Below are 24,431 nucleotides of genomic sequence, written 5' to 3' on the forward strand. Positions count from 1 at the left end.
CAGACTTCCAGCTGAGAAGCCCTAAGCCCCCAGAAGCCTTCCTGGAGGAGAATGCATGACTCCTTTGCAGATACATAATTCACAAGCTGGTCTTGATTCACAAGTAAAAGGAAGTAACCATGCAGACTTTTAAAGCCTAAGAGGTCATCTCATTGCATTGGTACATAATCTGTACTTCACTGTCAAATAATCAAATCTGATCTATTTTATCTGATGTGCTGTATAGGCATCTGGCTGTTAGTGGTGCTGATTCAGTAGTGGGGACAAGAGGTTCCAGAGGTTCCTTACAACCTCAAGCATTCTGGGATTCTGTGATTTCATTACAGTTTTTCATTAGGCTAGTATTTAAAAATCTTTTTATGTTATTGCAGGTACCTTTACAGCTAACATTTTAATGAAGCTGGACAAGAATCCTTGGAAGTAGGGAGAAAAAAATAAAATAATAAAAATAATGAAAGTAAAAGTTACTCTCAGACTCTGTGTATTGTATTTACTCCATTTGATATTTTAAAATGGGAAGATATTAACAAAGAATGCAGCTCCATCTGGAGAAGCAGCACTTAGCTTTTTCAAGGGTAAAACACCAGTCCAAAGCCTATGTATCACAAAGCCTCCTGATCCAGGCTTCAACTTGCAGGATTTCCTAAACTGTGCCAAGTTTCTCTATGGACTTTGACTAGAATTGTGAGACAAAGTTTTGAGGTATTACCTAGACCTCAAAACTACTGTTCAGGATTCTGCTAACATCAGTCACGTACCAAATATTTTCCACCATTTTTCATTCTAAAATTGGTCAGTTTTCATTAAGACCTACAACATAGTCAAGTCATCTGCCTCTTGTGTGCAATTTGGCCATTTAATACCAGCTTGCAAATTTGGGGCATTCCTCAGAGCTTTTATGTAATTTGTAAATTTTCTGTTACTCCCTCATAGCAAGGAAAAGAATGTGTAACTTTTTTCTTATCAAATCACAAGAAAAAAATTACTATTGTCTGGCAATCTAGAATAAATAAGCACAGTCTTGTGAAGTTACTTACGTTGTTTTCTTGATTCCTGTTATTCTGAAGAAGTGTGATGACACAATTGTGGATGAAGAAGGCAAGTGTCAGAACCCCTGTGAGCTGAGGGAACAGAATTCGAAACTCTATACAAAGAAAAAACAAGTGTTTTTAAATTACTTCTTTGAAACAAACAATGACAAAATGCAGATGACATACAGTGCTCTGGAGGGTACTGACAAACACGTGAACCTCCACCTTGAAATGGGACAATCTGTCTCATATCTGACCATAGCCAATGCAGATACTTAATCAGGAAGTGCAAGATACATAAGACAATAGTTACTATAGAATATACTTTCCAGCAGGGCTTCTCTGATAGACTCCAACCATCAGTGATTACTAGGTTAATTTATGATTGGTACATACAAGGTTTTCTGCTCCTCAACAGTTTAATTGGAAATCATTTGTGAAATTGGAATTGACAGCAGTGAGGCTGTATACCTACAGGTTCCTGAAGAGGGAGATGGAGGGAAGGAATCATTTACCCTGTGAACACTTTTATTATTAAGAAGTCACTTATGCTACCAGAAGAAAAATTACATCTGTAGACACTTAAGAGGTTCTGCTTACAAGACAGGGCATAAAGAAAGGCAGAGCAATTTCTTATCATGCTTCACAGCATGTATGAAAAGAATTTCCTTCTTTTGGGAATAGCATTTTTCTGCTTGTTTTAATACTCAAAATATGTTCACAAGATGGTGGTTCTCCAAGTGCTGCAAATGGTCTAGGAATTCACCAATGCATAACATCATTAGAGCACCATCTTAATTGGTATTACCTAAGAATGTATGCACTCTTAAAAGTGCTAACAGCATTTAGAGAACCCTAAGATAGTCAGCTTCTGAAAAGCATCCAGAAGTATAGCACAACACTTTTCAGAGGTTCACAAACCCTTACAGAACAAACCACAGAGAGCTCCATGCAAACATATTTAAAACAGACTTCTGTAAAGTGCTGTGAAGTTAGGAAAGTAAACACACTCCAGGCAACTAATGAAGGGCTTATCCAAACTGAAAGAATAAGCTTTCCCTAGAGCTGGTTTCACTGTACCTTCAATATCTAATTAGCATGATGTGCTACTGACAGAATTGAGAGTGCAAGCGACTTCTGGCCTTGACTTCTAGGCTCGTTTTCCATGCACTACTTCAATCTCAATAATAAAAAGCAAACTGACAGTTTCAGAATCTCATGGAAGCTGTATTTGTATGCATTAGTTACCTGCCTTTTCTATCTCCTAGCAGTAGGAGTTTTTGCCAAATTAATCAAACTACTGGGTGCTCTATTTCTCAATGGCCTGCAGCACGTGTGTCACTACAACCCATTCTTCTCATTTGTTTCTACGATCAGAAGAAGGGACACTATTGTAATGTTCAGGACACAGCTCCCTACAGCTAACTGGTCCTAAAATTTTGCTTATTGTAAAGGATGGGGAAAAGCCAACTAGGACCTAACCTTTGTTCTTTCATTCCAGGTTTCTTAAAAAAGAGACTCGATCTCTTTAGGCTAGCTGTTCAAGCAATACTAAATGCCTCTTGTTTATGACTATGGCATCTCACAGAGGAATTTATAACAGTAATTTGAAAAGAACAAATAGGCATCAAACAACCTTCAATAAAAACAAAAACATACTGATATGTACTGATGGGATAAAACCAGCTAATGGGTGTTTGAAAGAGAAGAACTACTAAGATTATGGCCAAAAACTTGAGATAAACTGGGAAGTACGGGAAAACTGTACTTGCAAATTATGATGAATGAGCTATTTCACTTAAGCAAGACAGTGTGTGGAGAACTTAAATCACCCTTAACAGTCAGTCTGTCTACAGTTTGTAATTTCTAATTGCTACTGAAATAGGCATGATCTGAAACACGTACAACTAGAACTTAAAGTAACATAGGTGAAACAGGTCTAAGGTAAGCTCTCTGGTATAGGATATATGTTGAAGATTCCTCTGATAGGGGCTCCTTCTCCTCCTTACTGCTAATACTGCCTGTTAACTAAGGAACATCACTGGGAAAGGGATTCCTTACCACTTGGTCTGGAGGGATCTTTTCTCTAGTTGCCACATCAGACAGCATTTCCTCTATTTATGTCTCAGATTGTTAAAAGGTAAATGAGAGAAAAAAAAAATCCTAAACTCACCAAATGTATACTTCACCACTGTATTTTAACTATCTTACCTGGTACAAAAAATTCATTCTCTGTAAACCAGTTGAATTCTAAGTGCATTCCCAGATGAGCAGCCTTTACTGTAACCAGAAAAACTAAGTAGACAACTGAAACTGAACCTGGAAAAAACAAGAGCCAAACAAATACCATGATATAGTACAAAGTATTTATGCAGGGTTTAATTTCTCCTCCATCCATCTAGTTACTAGTAGTAAAACAGTTATGGTTAGTATTCATTCCTAACAGAAGACTAGGTCTAAACTTCTTCATTTCTCTTATAGTCAGAGAGAAAAAAAGATGCACATGCACACAATGTAAACTTCCAGCAAGTTTAAATAACTTTCCGGCACTGGTGACAGCAGAGGAAGTACCCTGCCATCCCTGCTGCTGGGCACGTAGGTCTTTAGGCACAAACAGACCAGTTACAGCTTCCACTGCCAGGATTTCAAACTAAGTGGAGACTGATCATAGCACTCCAGCTATTACAATGTTCATCTAGTCACTGACTTTTTGAACCAAACAGCTCAATGGAAATTACTGCACTTATGAACTTTACATTGGGAACTAGAAGCTGATAATGACACTTCAAGGCTACTGATTAAAACATTATGTTAAATGTAACTTTGGATAACCTTTATTATAATACTGGATTTGCATTCCATCTCATTGGTTAGGAGGCATCCAGCAGGCACGTGTACAGCTTAACAACTACAAATGAGATCACAGATGGGTATAATGCCTTGCTGTGTATACCTGCAGAATGGAGGGTATATGGTCTTGTTTCAGACCATTTGAAAGAGACAAGAGCAGGACAGAAACTACCTAAAAATTGAAGGAAACTGAACAACAATAACTAAGGCTACTGCAATGAATCTCATGGCCAATAATGCTGCTAGTTAGCACAGAACAGGCTCTAAGTAAGTGAAGACAAAACCCCAGCATTTTAACCCATCATGGTTCAAAAATAAACAGAAGGAATTATGATTTGATAGATAATCTCAAGAAATTAGGGAAATAAAATGTTCTATATGTAAAGATCAGCTAAAATACTCTTAGTTTCCTAAGGACCTCTGTTTCCACAGGTATCAAAATAAGTAAAACTCTACTGAGATAAATTTCCTCATCTCAAAATTGTCTTCCATTTTTTATTGTCTTATAAACGTCAAGGTTTACAAAAATTAAGGCAATTTTGAACACCTTCTCAATTACATAATAATCTATTGAGTAATGAGTAATTAATATTCTGGGTTTAAAATTTTTTTCTACATAAAACCCACACCTTTTGTACAGAAGCAGTATCAAGCACCCAAATTCCCACATGGTATTTTCATTTAGTGGTTTCGGCAAGAGCAGATCCAAGCTCTGATAAAGTGTAACTACGGAACAGACGAACAAACTAGACCTTCAAATCCCCGTCCTCTACCACCTCTACAAAGCATATCCAACTTTTTCAGCCTCTGATCCACATCCAGTTTTCTCTTTCTCTTCATTGTGGGCTTCAGCGCTACTTCTCAGACATCTTCTACTCCCAGAACTGTGACCAGCCCCACTCATCATGCATATGCTTTACTCACTTTACCAGCCCCACCACCTTGGCATTCTACCTCAAGACATGTAAGCAGGAAGTCACAATTGTTTCCTATGCAGCACAGAAGAATCCACAATATTGGAAGTTGGGACAAAGAACAGAAGCAGGTCATACTGACTGACTGATGTTGTAATTAATTAGTCACCAGATTGATTGGCAGAAAATCACTTCAGATCAGAAGCAACTGCTGGTTTGAAATGTTTACCAGAGGAAGAGTATGCCCGACTATACCAAGGTAATATCTATCAAATGCTGCAGTTCTATACAGTAGTATGTATAGAACCATTTGGGAAAATCTATTGTAGATGTAAGGGAATTTGTTTCACAGTATTATCAAGCAAGAAAAAGGAAGAAGAGGAAGAAAAGGAAGAAAAGGAAAGGAAGAAAAATGAACTCCCTATTACCCGTAAGATTCAAGCAAAGCAGCAAAGCCCTTGGGGTTAATAAACCAACCAACAACCCCACTTTGAGGTACAATATGGGCTGCCACCAAAATACTGGAACAGTGGCTGGAAAGCTGCCTAATAGAAAAGGATCTGGAGACAGAAGCTGAACACGGGCTGGAATTGTGCTGACAGGTGGCCAAGAAGGCCAATGGCATCCTGGCCTGGATCAGCAATGCTGTGGCAGCAGGGCCAGGGCAGGGATTGTCCCCCTGTGCTGGGCCCTGCTGAGGCCGCACCTCCAGTGCTGTGCCCAGGGCTGGGCCCTCACTGCAGGAAAGGCCCTGAGGGGCTGGAGAGAGTCCAGAGAAGGGCAATGGAGCTGGGGCAGGGTCTGGGGCACAAGTGCTGTGAGGAGCAGCTGAGGGAGCTGGGGCTGTTTGTCCTGGAGAAAAGGAGGCTCAGGGGGGACCTCATCACTCTCTACAGCTGCCTGAAGGGAGGCTGTGGCCAGGAAAGGCCTGGTCTCTTCTCCCAGGCAACCAGTGACAGGATGAGAGGACCTAGTCTCAAGCTGTGCCAGGGAATATTCAGATTTGGAAAATGTTCTTCTCAGAACGGGTTGTCAAGCTTTGAAACAGACTGTCCAGAGAAATTATTGAGTCACCATCCCTAGATGTATTAAATCTGCACAATGTGCAGATATATAACACTTATGGACATGGTTTAGTGGTGGACTTGATACTGTTGGGTTAACAGTTGCACTCAATAACCTTACAGACTTTTCCAACCTAAAAGATTTTATGATTCTACTCACTGGAGTAGTTTCCATTGTCTTCTATACACTTCAGTCACAGCAAACCAATGCTTTAATAGTATTTGTTACCTACCTAGGACATTAAACTTTGCAAAGAAGGATGGAGACTTCAGATTTAGCAGGGGTAGAAGAACTGCAATCAGGTAAAATGGTACTGTTTTTGATTTGTCCCACCATTCTTCAAAGAGTTCAAAACCTGTTCTGTTGCCAGATGAGAACATCACAGTCCTGTTCTGTGGTGGGTGATCACTAGCAGCACTTGGACAAATGACTGGAAGAAAGAAAAAGAAAAACATCCTCAGATGAAAAGAGTTTTACTTGCACAGAATATTCAGAATCAAGATCCCACAACTGCTGGTGTGTTTTACTACTGAGGACTGCTCAAGTGCAGTGCTCAGTATCACAGTTCCTACCTTGTTTTTTTTTTTAAATCAGGAATTCATTGCTAAGATTCCACTGCTAGGCACCTTGCACTCGAATCTGACAGAGGTACAGTTCTCCCAGCTGAGCACAACAAAGATGATAATTTATCTGAAACCCAAGTTGTGCCACAGGATCATCCTTCAAAGTCACATACCTATAACAAGGCCTATTCAGTGCCCATGTGTACCTGCTGGAATCAAGTCATAGGAATGCTCCCCTGCATCTGGCTGCATATTTAGCATCCTAATCTGTCCCTGCACACTTCAGTGAGATCTTATCAACCAAAATTCAAATGCACTGAAGAGCCTAAATTACTGTAAATTGCTCTAAAAACAAACTAAGGATTACAAGAAAGCTACTATAACAACTGGCAGGTTGAAAACCCTACACTCAACAAAATCACTCTTGTCATCTTTGTGCCATGACAGGGGCAAGTACATCACTGCCAGACAACACAACACAACAAATTTAAGATGTGCTCCAGTAACAGTGCTAAGAGGTAATGCCATACTCCTCTCACATGGAGGTTGATCAATGGCAGCACAAGTGATTGGAAAAAAATCAGCCAAAAAGACCCTCTGAGGAACACATGCCTATGAAGCTCTGTGCTGAAATACAAAATTCACTGTTCTCATAATGTCTTACTTAAAATCTTGGCATCCCACAGCAGCTGATAGCCACTATCCAACATTGTCTCCATTTCTGTTCTGTCAAAAAAGGCAAAGGCATAAAAAACATTCTCATAAATTTCTTCCTTAAAAGAGGATTGTTTCACAAACCTTGAAAAACACTTTTGTTTCTTACTGATCTCCTTGGTAGCCCTGGATGTCCTGTCAAGAGACACTTGAACATCTGACAGACCTTAATTTTATGTAGCAGCTGCTTTAAATCTTCTAGTTGGTGGAGGATAGTGTGGAATATTGTCTACTTTGCTTCCAAGTTATACCTCCTGCTGCATAAGCATGGGAGAGAACAGCAAAAGCAGGAGAGAGCACAAATTGGTGCCTAGCTGGTAAGGACTGTTAGAGGAGCAGGATTCAACACTAGCTCAAACACACATCAACTGGTTTTCAGAATTATTTCTCAATTCCTTTGCCTGACTCCAACATCTGTTCTCCAGAAACACAGCTGCAGCTAGTGTTACACACAGCTGCCCAGCTGGTAGTGATATGTTTCCCCATTCCTCATGCACTCAGGATAGAGAAAGCTTTCTGCTTCCTAAGAACCAGTACGGATTCAGTAACTATGAGAGAGGCAGAAAAGATTCAGGGGTTGACAATGCCTGCCTTGCTTTGCTCCTGCCTTCATTCTACATTATTCTGCCTACTTAAGAACTTGGAACAGACCTATGTTCACACTTGACTGCAGTTTCTTCCCTCAGTTGTGCAAATCTCACGCTCTCCAAAAGCATAAGTAGAGGTGCAAGTAGCCTGACGCTTATTTCTTTTTTTGCACTCAGCATCAAAAAAACTGTTCTTACATAAGTTTTTTGAAGAATAATCTTGCAGCACAACTTTTGAGTAGTAAAGTTGTCTCAGTCAAGACTTTAAAAAGTAAACAGAACTAAGGCGCCTCAAATTTAGGGCGTGAAAGTTAAAACTCCTTAAGGCAATTCCTCATTGTGCAACTACTATTAAAAAGTTAACAATAACGCTTTTAAGGAGGATGTATCTGGGCATACAGAAACTTGTAACTAGTTCTTTAATACTTATTCTCACCTCCACTTTTTAAACTTATTTTTTACTTCCCCAGTTATTCAGATCTCCAAGTGTGTGGTTATTTGTGGAAGTACAAATCCCAGACAGAAACTTGAAGTTTTTTAAGAAACACATAGTTACAACTTATGATATATGATTTATAACTGGCATGTGGTTAGGCACTGAAACATAATGATTTACCTTTAAACCCGCACCCAAAACTGATAACACAATACTAAGCGCTTCTTACCTTTGTTACTTCCATTGGTGCCAGGAACAATATCTGTTACATTAATGTCATGAACAAAGTCTGCAAAGAAGAAAATCTCACTATCAATGTCCCCATACCTGCTATTAGGCTTTCATCTGTTAACTTGACTGAAATTAAGTAAGAAAATATTTTGAAAAATTGTATCAGAGGAACAACACAGCAGCTTTAATTCCTTCCAGACCCAAGGGAAAGTTTTCTAACTACTGTAGAAGTGTTTTAAAGTAGCTCTACACTCTATTCCTTTCTTCTCAGAAGCCCTGTCCATTCATACATTTCCGAAGACTCCCTAGTCCCAGGATTCCTGTTCCACAAGCACACCTCCACTTCTCCCAGCTACTCAATAGTATTGAACAGCAGGCCAGTGAGGAGATGCATCTTAAATCCAGCCTCTTTTGGGACACAAAAAAAAAAGGCATGCAAACATATCCCTAGTCCCGACAGTGTTATACAGAAAAAGCTTCCCTTAATAATTTTCTAATATTTTCTTTTTCAGAAGAGGCTCTGTGGGATGCTTTTTCCATGCTTCCATGGGAAACCCTGGAAAAAGGCTAATGCTTCACTGTTGTACAGGCATCTCTAGTAGGGTTTTATTTCCAGGACACTCCTGTGCTACTTTGCTGGTATACCACACCAGTTATTTCCAAGTTTCTGCAACCTCACCTTTATAAGGGTATTGGATAGCAATTTCATTGTATTTATGCATTATGTGTATAGATACACACAGAAAATGCTCTATCAGCCTGGAAACTGCATTAGTGTGTCACTGGTTAGATTTTGCTTCTGTCACTGGTTAAGTTTTATTTCTGTTGCACGTGGGCATGTTATGTACAGAAAATCAAATGGGGTAGTTGGCTTCAGGTTTTTTAAATGCAATTAACAGCAGCTTGTTTCTCATAGAGAAAGCAAAAGGCCTTGTGGCAAGAAAACTGTTTCCTCCTTCTTTATTTTGATTTATGACACGCTAAATCACAAATAGGTTTCTCATACTTACTTCTACTAGTTCGGAGTACACAAAAATCAGAATATTTAACTAAAATCACAATTTTGTGTTCTTATTAATTATAATTTTAAAAAAAAGTACCTAGTGAGAAGCCACTAAAATTAATAGCTCTTACAGAATTAAAGCACTTTCAGATTTGTTATAGATATCAACTTGTGTTTCTTCTGTATTTAAAAAGCAGTTTAGGATTAGCAATTTAATTTGTGGATGTGATTTTTCCGATTAAACAAAAACTGAACAAGACCATGCAAAACCATGTCAAAGCCATGATATTGCACTCAGCTAACAATTCTTGCATTCTTTCTGTATTACAGATTTCTAGACCACCTTCCCGCAGAAATAAATTTTCCCCCACCTAAACTGTATGTGCAGATGCTTTTGTATGAGAATTAAAGAAAATATAAGCTGCTGCTGAACACTCAGAGTACTTACTGAATTCCTGCTTAGAATACTTAGAAACACGTGGTTGGAAGATGCCACTGTGACAAACCTACATCACATTATGCATTTTATTTACCTAGTAATTAAGTAGCTGACAAGAAGCCAGTGATTGTCATCCTAGACCAAACAACTTAAATAAGAACTCCAAACAAACAGAGGTAAGGAATAAAGTAACATGCCAGCCCCATGGAAAAGCACGACTTTTTCCTACAAAATAAGACCTTCTCACCATTTTAAATTTTATTTATGCCATTTATAATAATAATAATGCCATTTATTAGAACTGGCATTATTTAATTTAGAATAATTTAAGATTAAAGTGGTAAACTTTCAAAAAAATCCCCAAGGTCTAATCTGTAACAACATATAAATTAGGTCAGCTATAAAATTCATCAGTCACTAATCAACACAGTAAAGTACACCCTATAGGGATGATGGGAATTCTAATGAAACACCGTTTAACAGGCTACTGTCTGTGCTGTTATTTGCCTCAGAAAAAACCTTCAAAACAGAGTATTTTAAATCTTAGCCAACCTAGTCAATGCTATGAGTCAGATTTTCAAAGCTCTCAATTCCATCACTAATTCCCACAACTCCACATTGATTACACACACAAATGCTTGTGTGCCTGTGCAGGTACCAGGGTATAAAAACCCAACATGTTTTATTTTGTAGCAATGCCACACTAAGAATCATTTTTACTGCAATAGAGTTCATTGTTTCTTCATAGATGCTTGCAAAAACTTCCTATACGGCAATATTTTACGTGTGTTTGTTGAAATCTATAATGAAACTGTTTTTTTCATTATCCTGAATAATTTCAACAGCCTAGTCTGTTATATGGCTGTTCAAATAGATACACCCATGCAAACAAAGGGGGAGTGAAAACAGAGTGGAAACAAGCAGCCAGATTTAGGTTGTTTAAACTATACCAAGAAAACTACACTTCTGAGAGAGAAATTGAAAAAGTGGCTTTGACAACACAGAGGACTTTGCCTGTACCACCACACATAGTTACTTATTCTCAATTGATTTTTCACGTAATGTAGCAGGAAAATCAAGATTACATAAAGTGGACAATTCTTTTCCAGTATAAGGCAGTCTTGATCTTTACAAAGGATTGCAGTAAAACTTATACAAAAATGTATACTTACTGTATATAAATTTCCCTGTGTTGAAAAGGAAGTTGGACATAAGTACCCAATAAACAACCATGGCTCCAACAAGTGATACCATAGAAAATAAGAGGCTTGACCATTGACCAAAGGATCCAAAGTAATACTTGCAAACATCTGGGAATTCCCAGTTTGAGGTATCTGTTAAAGCTGAAAAAGACACAAAACCCAAAAATATATCTAAACAAAACGTTACATTAGAGTCAGTAGAGTCAGTAGAACTATTCCAGTAGAACTATTCAGGACAAAATGTGGTGTTTTTTAAGAATACTCTGACACACATTCACAGTGCTTTCAAGGACTAAGAATACTGCCAGTAACTTGAAAATATAGCACTCATTAAGTGTTTGAGTGAAGAAGCCTAAAGTAGACACTTTTATTGTGGCCATACTACTATTTTGAATATTTTCAGAAGCACTGAAATAACAAAGCCTTTTGCAGAAGTTATGGCAAAGTAAACCAGATCATGAACTATTCCTCAGCCTATTCCTCTGCCCTGAAATGAGTTCAGTAACAAACTGACAAAGGTCTTAATGATCTTTATTTCTGTACTATGGATTTCTAGTGAGATGCACAAAAGCACCAATCAAAGAAGAGCCCCAAGGTGAGTTTTGAACAATACAAGTACATTCTAATTAGAGCCACTGTCAGTGACTGCTGCAGCTGCTGAGAGGGCTCTTCAACACAGAATACACACAATATTAGGGTAATACAGGCACACAACACAAAGGGATACAGCTACAACCTATGCTGCTCCACTGTGCAAGTTGATCAGACGTGTAGAGAACTGGACAGTGCTTATAGAGAAAAGATGCCTCTACCTCCCAAAGTTCCCAAAAACTTAGTAAGTAGACAATTGAAATCCTGCTTGAGAAGAGACTGTGTTTGGCTGTAATACCTAGGTCCTAAGAAACTGAAGTAATACCTAATGAGCAAAGACAGTCATTTAGCACACAGAGCTTAGACACAGACTACAAAAATAGAGATATTCAAAGAACAGCTTTTATTTGCAAGTCAGGTCTAACATATAGTGAAAGACACATACAAGCAGAATCTAATACATATTGGTATTTCACACTTAAAATATTTGCACAATGAAGCTTTGGATTTCTTACGTATCATTTGCCGTGATTTCACAACTCTGTAACAGCAATAAAGAGTCAAAATGCCCATCAGTAAGATGAGAATAATTCCAGAAGTGAAGCCTGCCTGTTAAGAGGGAGAAATACAGTTCATTTTATTTGTGAATATACTAGAAAAAAAGAACAGTAAGCCATGCTGCCAAACATTTTCATATGCATATATTTTTCATATTTTACCTGTTTTATTCCCCATGGGATACTTAATATGGATGTACCCATCATGGTATTCCATATCATAAATCTAGGAAGAAAAAATCCAGTGAATATTTTAAGAACCAGTCTTACTTCACGCTGTCATCTTAGTTAACCAGAGTTATGTTGTTAATATAGAACATTCAATAATCATGCATTTTCTGGCTATTATAGGGCAAGGTGTTTAACATACATTGTCACTAGACTGGAGTTTTTACCATAGCCATCTGTGCAACTGTCAATTTTAAAAGCAGTTCCTAATGGACTGTACACATAGATTTCATCAGGAGCTGGGAGGACATGGTCAGGAGCAATCTAACAAATGGATAAAAAACAAGATTTATTAGTAACATCAATGTAACTAATTGTCCTAAATGCAGCAAGTCAACTCCTGTAAGTCATGGGAAATTACAAAAAAAGCAATAGAAGGTTGTACTATGCTAATTCTCTTCCTGGGGGGAAAAGACCAACAAACAGTTGATAGAATTTCTAGCTAGATAGCTAGAAAAATGCATTTTTCTTCTGCAAAATGTGTGTAAGCACACAATGAACAGATCATGCTAGATCAAAAGTTCAGTTATTGCAGCTAGCCACTGATTTAATCTTATAGGTGGGAGAAATCTGGGCAGCCTGGATCACTGTTATAAAATTAATGCTGTTTGTATATTTTCTTTTAATGGTGAAGGCATTGCACAAGAAGTAAATAACAGCTTGTGATAAAACAAAACCTTCTGAAGGCACTCAGCTACTACATACTTGATTCAAAGCAAGGTGCAGAACAATTCTCCCCCAACCTTTATTTCTGCAGCTTATATAAATCCAGGCTGTGTAAGACCCAACATGCCAGAGGCCACCCACTTAATGAGGCCCTGTCTTTGCCTTACCAATGCCCTGTCTGCAGGGGATGTGAGCCTGCTGTAGTAATGAATCCGTTTATTCATGGCTGAAGCTTCATCTGTGACTCTTTGCATGTCATCATTCATGCTGACTATGTTTGTGGGCTCCACGTGAAATGGTCTAAAGGAGGGGAAAAAGAGGGAAGAAAGGAAAACCCTTAAAATCATGGAACACAAGATACAACTCAAGAGAGCAACTCAGCAATACTCAGCCTGGTTTTGTCATTCATTGACACAAGGCAAATGACAAAATATCAATGCCATTGAGGGAAGTTGCCACCTGTGAAAGAACTGTGAGTTTATATACATATTAAAATGGCCTCCAGCCCAGATTCTGTGGAGCAACTTAACATCACATCTAATATCCAGCTGTTAGTCTTCAACAATGAATCACACAGAGAAATACATGTTAATGAGCTTGGGCAAGCTTATTAGTGTTTTTAACTGGTGTTGCCAGAACTGGTGATGAGGAACAGAGGTAGAAACAGAAAGTGTTGAGAATGCAGAAGCAGAAAGCAGAGAAAGAGGAATGAGCGGTGGCAGTGATGACCACATATGAAAAGATTAGGAACTACTAATCTATCTGAAAACACTATATGGAATTGTGTGGCGAAGGAACCAAGCCCAAATAAGTCCATGTGGTCATATATATTTTGAAGTCAAAGCAACAGGGAATGGAATATGTCTCCTTTTCCTCGACTCAGCCGGAGGCATGTTCACAGGCCTGCTCACAGCTGCTGAAGGAGAAAACAGGAACATCGCAAGCCTCTCGTTTTCTCTGCATACACAGAGGTACAGAGCAAGCACAGCGAAAGCTGCTGCGAAAGCTACACCACCATACACCTTCATGCAAGGAGCACTACCAGACAAATGTGTCCGAAACATGATATTGCTAAATTTTTTTTCTAACTCAAGTATAATTTACTTCCATATTATGCTCTTGCTTAAAAACAACATTGACTCTTAGCACTGAGAGGCTAATTCCTCAAACAACACAGAGGACACTGTTGTCCTCTAAGCCTTAATACATCAGCTTTTTTTTTCTTTCAGCAGTAATTTACTTTCTAAAACTACCACAACAGCTTTCTGATCTTCCTCTTCCAGGTTGATGTTTAAATCATTCATAAACCCATCGAAGCATAGATCACAACAAACTTCCTACCACTAACAACAGAAACTAGGTCAGCAATAAAGCCATGCCATTTATTCTGTAATATGAGCAAAATCTATTTGAATTTACTGTTTTTCAATACTCATTGAATTTACTGTTTTTCAATACGCAACTCATGGGTATTCAATACCCCATGAATTTACTGTTTTTCAATACCCAGTATCAGACTACAAAGGAATTTGGGCAAGCCCTCCAACCCCAGCTCTCAATAACATCCATATAAAACTTCCCATTCTTTTTCCCAATGAATCATTTACTCATTTGTACTATGACACCTACATGTTATCTGTAAGGAAGATAAGAAATACAGTCCTGAAGTTCTTTGCTCTTTGTAAGACAGGAAGATAAGTTCCTATTCCTGTGTGCTTAAGGAGAGATAGTAGGTGGGAGTATCTATGAAAGTAAGAAAATCTGACTCACAAAAGGCAGAAATAGAGAATATAAACTTCTTTCTTTTATCTTAATTAACTCTTACCTATTCCTTCATCATGGAAAAAAAGGCTTAGATTTGTTGTCTCCTACTTACTGAAATGAAAATGAACACTTTTAAATTTTTAAAACATTCTCAATTGACTCTTCTTCCTATGATTATGACATAATGGGGAAAATACGTGTTTTATGTGTGTGCTTTTGTGGTGTTCTTATAAACAATTTAGAAAGATATCTCAATGTAACAGAAATAAATTTTAAGCAATAGCTTTACTACTCAAAACACAGGCACGTGCGGCCAACTCACTCCACATGTAGGTAATATACAAAAATATTCATGGACTTTCAGTTCCAAAGGACTTTACTCATTTTATCTTATAATTTATTAGGTTGAGCAAATCATTGGACACAGCTAAAAAATATTTCACTAGAAGACCTGTAAAATAAAGATTGTAGTCATGAAAACATGAAAAGTAACTTGTTTAAACTTGTTTACATGCTGCTGCACCTCTAGTCAGCAGCTCTCTGCTATTTTCTTTTTGGATTGCTGACATGCACTATATTTAGAACACTTAAGTGTTTTGCTAATTATAAAGCAGCTGCATAGTGTGAAGACCTTCCTCTCTTTCCTCATCTCCATTTAATATTGTTAGTATATCACCATGAACTTTCACTGCAACTGTGGAAAGGTTACAGTGAGACCAAGTCCACATTTTGGTTAAAAGTGAGTAGGCAGATCTGTGACAAAGATTTCTTTCAAAATGGTGTTCAACAATTCCTAGCACAGATGTTAAAGAAAATTCTTCCAGAGTGTAAAACAGTCAGAGATTATTTTCTAAAGCAATGCAGGTGAAATCCAAGGATGATTTTAAAATTAAAGTAACAGAAAATATGCATACAACATCCTATTTTGTGGGGAAATCAGTGTTGTCAATGACCAAACAAATATAAAGAAAATAAATTATGTGTAGTACAAACCTATCTGTAGATAAAAAATTGTTTAAAGAAAGACATTTCGTCTTCTTCAGTATTATGAACAGAATCTGGATTATACAAGCAACTTATGGTCTAGCACAAAACAGAAGGGTATGATCCAGAATCTAACCTATGGGTGAGGAAAAGAAAATAAAATTAAACAATCCCTATGAAATTGTATGTACCTATAGCTCCTGCTTCCTGACTAGAGGGGTTTATTGTTGCCAGTACTTTGGCTACTTCCCCTCTTGATCCCTGCTACTGTGCATGTGTTGAGAATTAAAATTATGTAGAGCACCACTTAATTGGACTTCTTCCAGCTGCACCACCAGCCCTGCTGAGCACTTTCCAAAACATACTGACCACCAAACAATTTTATGTTATTTGCAGATCTCTTTGGAAACATCAATCAGACTTAGAAGCTGTGTGAGCAGGCTGGGAGGCCTGCTACTTACCTACCCTGATCTCCACTAGGAGAGGGTAGCATCCTGGTCAGGTTATTGCTCCCAGCAATACCTATACAAAAGAATGGCTGTAGGCCATACTCAAACGGGAGTCTGAGAAGCTCTCTCAGGGACTCAAAGAAGCTCTCAAAGACTGAGATTTTCAAAGCCCAAAGCAGGTAGGATATCATTTGGGTATATTTTGAAAAACTCTGTTTAGGGACCTTATGTCTAGCAGGCAAGCATCAGCAAGTATTAGCAAGCACATACCAGTATCAACACATTCCTATTAAAAAAATCTGATTTATACAAGCAATTATATCCTATCTCTCATGGGGCAAAATGTTTATGAAAAGAATGTTGGACAATGTGATCTGGGGGAAGGGGAGAAATTACATAACTGTGATTATGATGTGAAACAATGCAGACAATTTCCATGCACTGAGATAAACTATAACAGCCCTCAAATTTCACACACACTGAAAGACACAATTACAATTACTGTTTCAGCAGCTAGACAGAAAAACAGTGCTCTTTTACCAGAGCAAACACACCAGGAAAACAAAGCTGTTTTCCACCAGACCATGAGAACGGACAATTTGCAGGACCTCATGCAGGACGTCAACATCTTCCATACATTACACCTGGCAGCTGTATTTTTCAGAAACCATTCCCAGAAAACCTACAGCTACACTCATCTTTTCTTGCTCTCACAAAACACAGTTAATTCTCTAGAGCTGGCTCAGGAAAAGAAAGAGTGCTTCTGTCAAAACTTCCTCACATTTTTAACTTCAGTAGCAATTTTATAAGCAAAGAAAATGAAAAGAGATGCTCATGATAAGCAAAATTCAAGCGTTGGATTTGGAGGGCTAGAGGGAAGAGCATAACAAGGCCACTAGTCAACTATGTAAAATTTTGTATAAGGGTGCTACATTCATCTTATGTAATCATCAGCAATGTACTACATCTTGTAGGGCAATGAAGGAGTAATACTAACATATACCTCAAGACCTTTCAGACTAAGTAATACTACTTTTCAAGTACCTTTGCTGAAGTATTTTTAAACATCGAACAACTGGTTCTTGAGATCTGATCAAAAACATGGTAAGTATTCAGCTATTACAGTATAATAGAGGTTTTTTGTACCATTATGTCTTTTGGCTCTCCATGACAGTATTAATGACTTTAGACAAGCTTTTAATTTTTAAACAAATATAGAAAACCTTCTTTACAGGATGCTTTACAATTTCTTTCCTCCAAACAGACCCCTTTAGCTTACTGCAGAGATTTCTTTGACACCCCATATCAATCATTTACTTTTTAGGGATGCAACAGGATTGTTACAGAGAAATAAAGCTACGAAATTCGTACAGCTTTATTGCCTTACTGAGTTACCAAATTATTATAGGAATGCTGCAAATGACACAAGACAAACTAAGGAGTAAAACTGATTCACTGTATTGGAAACTAAGGAAAGGAGAAGAAGTAATAAGAATAGGTAGCTATTTCATAATGGGCAAGTACATATCTGGATAGGAACACCAGGCACTGGAACAGGCTCTCTAGGGAACTGGCCATGGTACCAAGCCTGTCAGAGTCCAAGAAGCGTTTAGACAGCAGTCTCAGGTACATGATCTGATTCTTGGGGCTGTCCTGTGAAAGGCCAGGAGTTGGATATGAGGATCCACATGGGCCTGTTCCAACTCAGGATCCTCTGTGATTACAGATATCTGTGTGCTTCTCTTAAGAAAATCTCTTAAGTGACTTGGGTTTTACTTTCTAAGTTGTCTGAATTTACTGAAGTATTAAAACAGTGTGCTTACAGTTATTTTATAAGATCTTCATTCTCTTTGCAACACACTTTTCCTAAGTTTTTCTGCATTAATATCACCATTATAGTAATTACAGCATGAGAATGACAATTAAAAAGAAGCAATAATAGGAATTCACAAAAATATTGGCAAAATGGAAAAACAGAGAAAAACAGGGAAAGCAAGCAATGGTGTAAAATGATCACGTTTGTGTGGAGTGGTAAAGGCATAATGAATGCAGAAAGGATAGATTTGCACAGGTTGCCGACCTTCTCCTGTGTTAAAAGAACTTTGAAAATAAAGGGAATCAACCCCTTTTGCATTAAAAAGGCTTCTCTGCCACCTACAGACACTGTTTAATTTACAGCTGATTAATTTAACTTACTGATGCCTCCCACATTCTGATAACCTGTGGGACTTCAAAAAAGAATCGGGAAAAAAGGCAGAATGCTTGATCCCTATTTAGCAGGAGGCATTGCGGAAGTTTTTTCATATGCAAAAGAACCAGCACAAAACATCAATTGCTTCTCTGAAGGTTCAAGTATTCCTGACCGACAACTGCAGTATCTGTTGACAATGAACAGATTTAAAAAGCAGTTTGAAGAAAAAAACAAACACCCTCTTTTCCATACAATAATCACCAATAAACCAATGCAGGAATGATATTCTACTTTTTAAAGGGAGCTACAAAATGGGAAAAACACACTGAATACGGTGAAGAAAGAAGAGCAATAACATTCTCTTTAAAAGGATTAAAAGTGGCTTTATATTTCCCTCAAGCTTGCAAAACAATACTACACAAAGTAATTTACAACATTAAAAAACAATTCGTCTATTGTTCTTATGTAAACACTGAAAAGCATTCCTTTCAAAAATCCCAAATCCTCCAAGCTGCTAAGAAAACCAGATAAATATGCAAATTCCTCAAATGTCAAACAACCCAAACAAAAGTACAGAAAAGCACTAAGACAGACAAACAGTAATTATTACAAATCACACCCAACACTTCAAGAGCTATCTCAATCAAAGCAAAGCTACCAAGCATTCACTTGAGATCTAGTTTCTCAATACCAAGTTAAAAAACAGGAACAAAAGTAAGAGCAAAAACACTTTGCATTGTACTACTGCATTTTCACTACTGGATACTTTAATGCCTAACAATTCTCATTCCCAGGAGCCACTATTCCCTGAAAGTTTAATGAAGAAGCCCTTAAAACTGTCCACTAGCTCTGACCACGACCGACACAGACTCCAATGGCCTCTTCTTCCTTATTTATTCTTTTAAAGTGTGGGGGCTGACTGTTCTAGTACAGAAGTGAACTTCAAGCTTGTTTGACCCCTCTATTGTTTCCAGGCCTTTCAGATATCCCATGCCTCCTGCCCATCATCCTTGGGCCTCTGCACACCTGGAAGGCAAACAGGCTAGGTCGTGGAAAATGAGAGAAAGAATTCAGGAGAGGATATTTAGGCAGATATGCAGAACTGAGACTGAGAATTTGGGCACACAATCCAAGTACACACTTCTGCTTTTAGTAAGAGAACCAAATGCCACAGGCACCTTTTATGAAGCTGAGTATCCAGACTTGAGAAATCACAGGGAAAAAACCCAACCACACAATATGGAAACAATACCTAACTTCACTTAGAAAAGCGAGTCTTAGCATTTAGGTGTTTCCAAAAACCTCTCTCATTGCTACTGCAGCATCATCACAACACCTGAAACCCACTGCTCCTCAAACAGAACACATACTTCCTCCAAAACAATTTATGTTTGATTTGCTCCCAAAAATCATACATACACATTAGCAGTCTTCTTACGACAGGAAGGGATCAGATATTCCACAAAAAGAGAAAGATTTAATTTACGTTCATTCACAGTTGCCTTTGCCACCTGCAAGTACTGTACCGTTTCCTAGCCTTTATAAACATAATTCTGTATGCTCCTAGACCTGTGCTCCCTTTGTTCCCCTGCATTCACTTAGACCCTTATCCTCCTTCCTTTACTCGCAGAGAAGAGGATGCTCATAGGCTCTCACAGCTTTCCAAAGCTGGAGACTGACAGAATCAAAGCACTATCCTCAAGAGCTTTTCATTTGCTGAAGCAGCCACTGACAACAGGATTTTGTATGCAACAATGCCATCTTCAGTTCTTTCAGGAAACTGCATTACTGAAATACAATGGATGCAAATAGGAAAAAATTAACCATAAATTGGTCCAAGAGGTGCTACGGTGCTATTCCTTCACCTAAAAATGGAAAGCTGATGCCTTCAGCTAGTATTAGGAGGACAGTCCCATTCTGATCTCAGTTTTGGTTCTACAACCAGCCCACAAAAAGGCTTAACTGCAGCACAGGAAGTCCTTCATTCCAAACCCCTATGTTAAACTCTTAAGAAAACATGTAAAATAACAACTTAGCTAGAGTTACTATTTTTGACGGCACAGTAATAATGCTGGACTGAGGAGGTTTTCACATTTGCTCACTCTCAGAAAGCACTACACTTTTTCTTAAAAGGCAGTAAAGGTCAGCTCACTTAGTACTAGCAAATAATGTATTTTTCCAGCATCACCTGCAGAATGCATACAGCACCATCTACACATACTGACAGCAATATCTGGCAAACTTGCTTGCATAGTCTCAACATTTCAGCTAGTTGTCCTAAATAAAAAAATTATGCTCCACTATACACACACATGCTGTTCCATGTTTGAAGAGCACTTTAAAAGCCTCACAATGACTTCTTAATGGAGAACACTCTCTGAAATGATAGCAATAGAAAAACCTTATCCTTATTAAAAAAACCATAGTAAGAACATCTGTTCACCGAGTGCTTGGAAATAAAATACTATCATATAGTGACAAAGTAGGAACTGTTTGCACAGAGATCCTGGCTTCCAAACTTTAATCTTCTGTCTCTGTAGGATTCTGTTGCCAAAAACAAAGATTAAACAACTCTTTGCCTCGCAGTAATTCTGTAAGTTCATCTTTCCTCATACCTTTTGCACTTATAGTCTTCTGGATTAAACTGTATATTCATGATTCCATAATTGCTTTCATCACCTCCCACAGGAACCAAGATAGGTTTGGTATCCTCTTCCATATTTGGTGAATACGTCTCCTTTTAGATTCTGTCAGTTACCGTAGCCTGAAAAAAGGAAAAAAAGAAATTAGTCCACTGAGTTAAGCAAAACTATGTCCCTGCTATGAATTTAACAATAGTAGAGTCCCATGATTTCACTAGCTCCTGGGCTGAAAATCACCAGTAAATAACTTCAACATGCCACTTGAGAATTCTCATTCCACAATGCAAACATCATGAGGCATGTACAGTGGGGAAAGTAATTTTTTAAAACACTCTATCCAGCCCTTAATCTCTTTTAGCACCACAACAAGGCAGTATGAATTAAATATAAATTTCTGAAGGAGCTGTATTTCTTGTGTGCAATGGCACTGCTGAGAACAATCTATCAGTTATAAGAGCCTACTGTTTCACTAAATTACTTCAAACTTTGCAGCAGACACATATGCAGTTTATTCCAGTTCCAGTACATTTCCCATAATAAGGATCAGATTATTGCAGTCTACTGTGTCCAGGTCTTTTGAATGAAAGGTAATAAATGGTTTAATAATGCATTAATAACAACTATTAGATGCATTTAAACCACTCCTGGTGAAAGAGTGGGGAGCAGACCACTTTTAAACTAATGGATTTCTACTCAGATTTAATTACAGACTTCACAAGGAATTTTCTGTGGTCTTTGTGCAGCTCAACAAACATAATGAACTTAACAGCTCTCATTTCTGTTATCTCCTGAAGAATTCCTCAGGTAGGACTCCTTCAAACAAAAACCTCAGAAGCCAGGACACTTTCAAACAACAATGGTAGAAGAATCTGTTCTTCCATCTTTCAGAATGCTTTAAAATGTTAGGCTGATGGAAAGACAGATGACAACCAGAGCTGGCACAAGATAACGAAGGGTACTGCTGGGTGTTTGAAACCTGGAATGGCAATGGAAGAAGATAGAAAGAATAAGGTGTGTATGATCCTTCCGCATCCTCACAGAAGTACACCATAAAGGCCCAATCTCAGAAATCACACCAACCCAAGTTCAGCAGACACAGTTCTATCCCTTCCTAGATGCATACTGCCAATCCTCTTCCATTAGCTTATCCTGCTAATACCCCTGGCAAAAAATCAAAACAAAACAAAACAAAGAAGCTGAAGGAGAGGATGAAAAATGAAAGTTATCACTTTTCAACCACATCTACTCTCCTGGGTTGAAAAAACTGCTCCAGGATGCATGGGAAAACACTGATGGGCAAGGTGGCAAGAGCTGCAGAAGCATTAAGATTGGCTCAACCTGCCAAGGAAGTGCTTTTTAGAAGACAGACACAGGTAATAGCTCTCTGCTCTCAAGAGGAGGGGATCAGTAAAGGACCCATTTCATGAAAACTGTACTGAAAGTTCAAGTCCTGCTTTAAGAGCTCAATGGCATTTATGCAACCCCATACTGAACCAGATGTGGACCGACACAGATGAAAATCAGCCATTCTTTCTTTTGCTTTAAACCCACATCAGTGTTGAGTTTGGGGGCTGTAATCTGTACGCTAGCACACCTGTGCAAGGGAGGGGATAGTGCCATAGAAGCCATTTCATCTTGCAGTGGTGACAGATTCCCCATAGTTTCAACATCTACAACAAGATATTTTAACAGTTACTAAGTTTAAAGGAATGACTGAAAGAAATGATTGTATCTTGGTCACTTCAGCTGTTTGAGAGGATACAATATGCGAGTCCTAATAATCAAGGCAATCTTAAGAGACTTACTTGCACCAGCAGACAGCATACTTTCTCCTACACTAAATTTTTCCTATTACACTCCCTAAAGCTTTATTACTCTACCTTTTTTAGATCCTTTCCAAGGGATCCTCTTATCACCCTTAACTTACTGCTTTCTCTCTTTTGCCACTCCAGCCTTCTAAAAAACATCAGTTCTGATTCTTTACCCGCAAGTCCTTCTTATCCACAATACTGCTTCTGGCTCCTTCGCCCCAGCTAAGCATGCTCTCATCCTTCTCAGCTCCTCTGATAATGCTTAGCAAATGGATTTCTGCTCCTCATGTTCTTTTTAGTTTCTGTCTCTCCTATACACTGTCAAAAATTGCTTTCCCAACCCACCTTTACTAGGCACTACTTACAAAGAGTTCACACCAATATTTTTACTTCTTTTCACATGACATGGTATTCCTCTCCAAACTCTCTTAACAGATACCCTTTTACACACTTTTCTACTGCCTCCTCTTATTTTTCTACAGCTCTAGCCTTTCTGCTTTCTCCCTGCTGATGCCCTTCCAGATAAAATTCACCCTGGTTCACATGAGCTTCCTGCAACAGCTAAATAATTCTGAAACAAAAACACAGGCCCTGGAGATTTCACACACTGCTACAGGCATTCACCCAGTCCTCTGCCACTCCAATTAAAATATGTTATTACATTATTCTATTCTATTCTCAAGTGAACATTCTGTGTTCATTTTACGAACAGACAAATCTAGGTGTCAAACATGATCCCCTTTACTTGTTCTGCATTTTGCATCTCTCTGAAGAATTTAAATCACACTTCAGATCTAGCCATAAAAACGCAAATAAATTTTTAAATTCCTAATGCCTGAATTGAAAATTGAAATAAATTCTAATCCCAAGCAGTCAGTGGTTTTAGCCAGAATCTTGCATAGAACCACAGTATAGACATCCCTTCCTTCCACAGACCACGGTTTGTGAGACAGATTAAGCAGAGATCAAATGCACATCCCTTCCTTAAAGCCTGTTAATACTTGCGCTTTATGAGTTAGCCTCATAAATGCTGACAACAGTGATCACCAGTTTGATTTTTTTCTGCGCTACTGCTGTAAAGAAAGAACCCAGATTTTATAGTATTCTGTGAAGAAAAATAATCCAAAATATATCATGCACTAAGTTTGGCTTGACAGCATAATTTGAGGCTTGTGGAGCTGGTGCTCACTCGACTCATTATGGTCAATTAGACGCTGGATCTGCAAAAACAGCTTATTTTTTAAGTACCTATTGTTGATAAGAATGGAGTTCATGACCAGCAAACTGGCTACTCTACAAATAGATGCAGCTATGACACATGTGAAGATTGGAACTGGAGCCAGTACAGTTTAAAGGACAACTGTAAGCAGAAAAGCAACATGAAGAAGAATTAACCAGGTTAATCTCTCTTTTACGTATGCCTGCAGAACATTCTGTTGTTCTGCAAGCTGAAGCACTACACCAGAAGGGCAGGAAAAGGAAAAAAGTGGGACAGAATTTAATAATCCAGGTT

At 38.3% G+C, this 24,431-nt stretch overlaps 1 protein-coding gene across 3 annotated transcripts in view; it reads right to left on the reverse strand.

Annotated features, from left to right (window-relative positions):
• The window catches only part of SLC38A9 (solute carrier family 38 member 9), a 45,394-nt gene that overhangs the window by 19,163 nt on the left and 1,800 nt on the right, over nucleotides 1–24,431 (reverse strand). For 2 of the 3 annotated variants that reach the window (XM_064736482.1, XM_064736481.1), the window contains exons 2-11: nucleotides 21,081–21,229; nucleotides 13,245–13,377; nucleotides 12,554–12,675; nucleotides 12,346–12,409; nucleotides 12,142–12,235; nucleotides 11,006–11,176; nucleotides 8,390–8,449; nucleotides 6,093–6,290; nucleotides 3,243–3,350; nucleotides 1,038–1,144 (exon numbers count right to left, since the gene is read on the reverse strand). In XM_064736482.1, coding sequence (XP_064592552.1) covers nucleotides 1,038–1,144; nucleotides 3,243–3,350; nucleotides 6,093–6,290; nucleotides 8,390–8,449; nucleotides 11,006–11,176; nucleotides 12,142–12,235; nucleotides 12,346–12,409; nucleotides 12,554–12,675; nucleotides 13,245–13,377; nucleotides 21,081–21,184 — 1,161 coding nt within the window. In that variant the 5' untranslated portion in view covers nucleotides 21,185–21,229. Of the gene's footprint in view, nucleotides 1–1,037; nucleotides 1,145–3,242; nucleotides 3,351–6,092; nucleotides 6,291–8,389; nucleotides 8,450–11,005; nucleotides 11,177–12,141; nucleotides 12,236–12,345; nucleotides 12,410–12,553; nucleotides 12,676–13,244; nucleotides 13,378–21,080; nucleotides 21,230–24,431 lie in introns of those variants that run through there. The other variant, XM_064736483.1, reaches the window with a different exon arrangement.

Source organism: Zonotrichia leucophrys, chromosome Z (genome assembly GCF_028769735.1).
Source record: "Zonotrichia leucophrys gambelii isolate GWCS_2022_RI chromosome Z, RI_Zleu_2.0, whole genome shotgun sequence".
Taxonomy (NCBI): Eukaryota; Metazoa; Chordata; class Aves; order Passeriformes; family Passerellidae; genus Zonotrichia; species Zonotrichia leucophrys.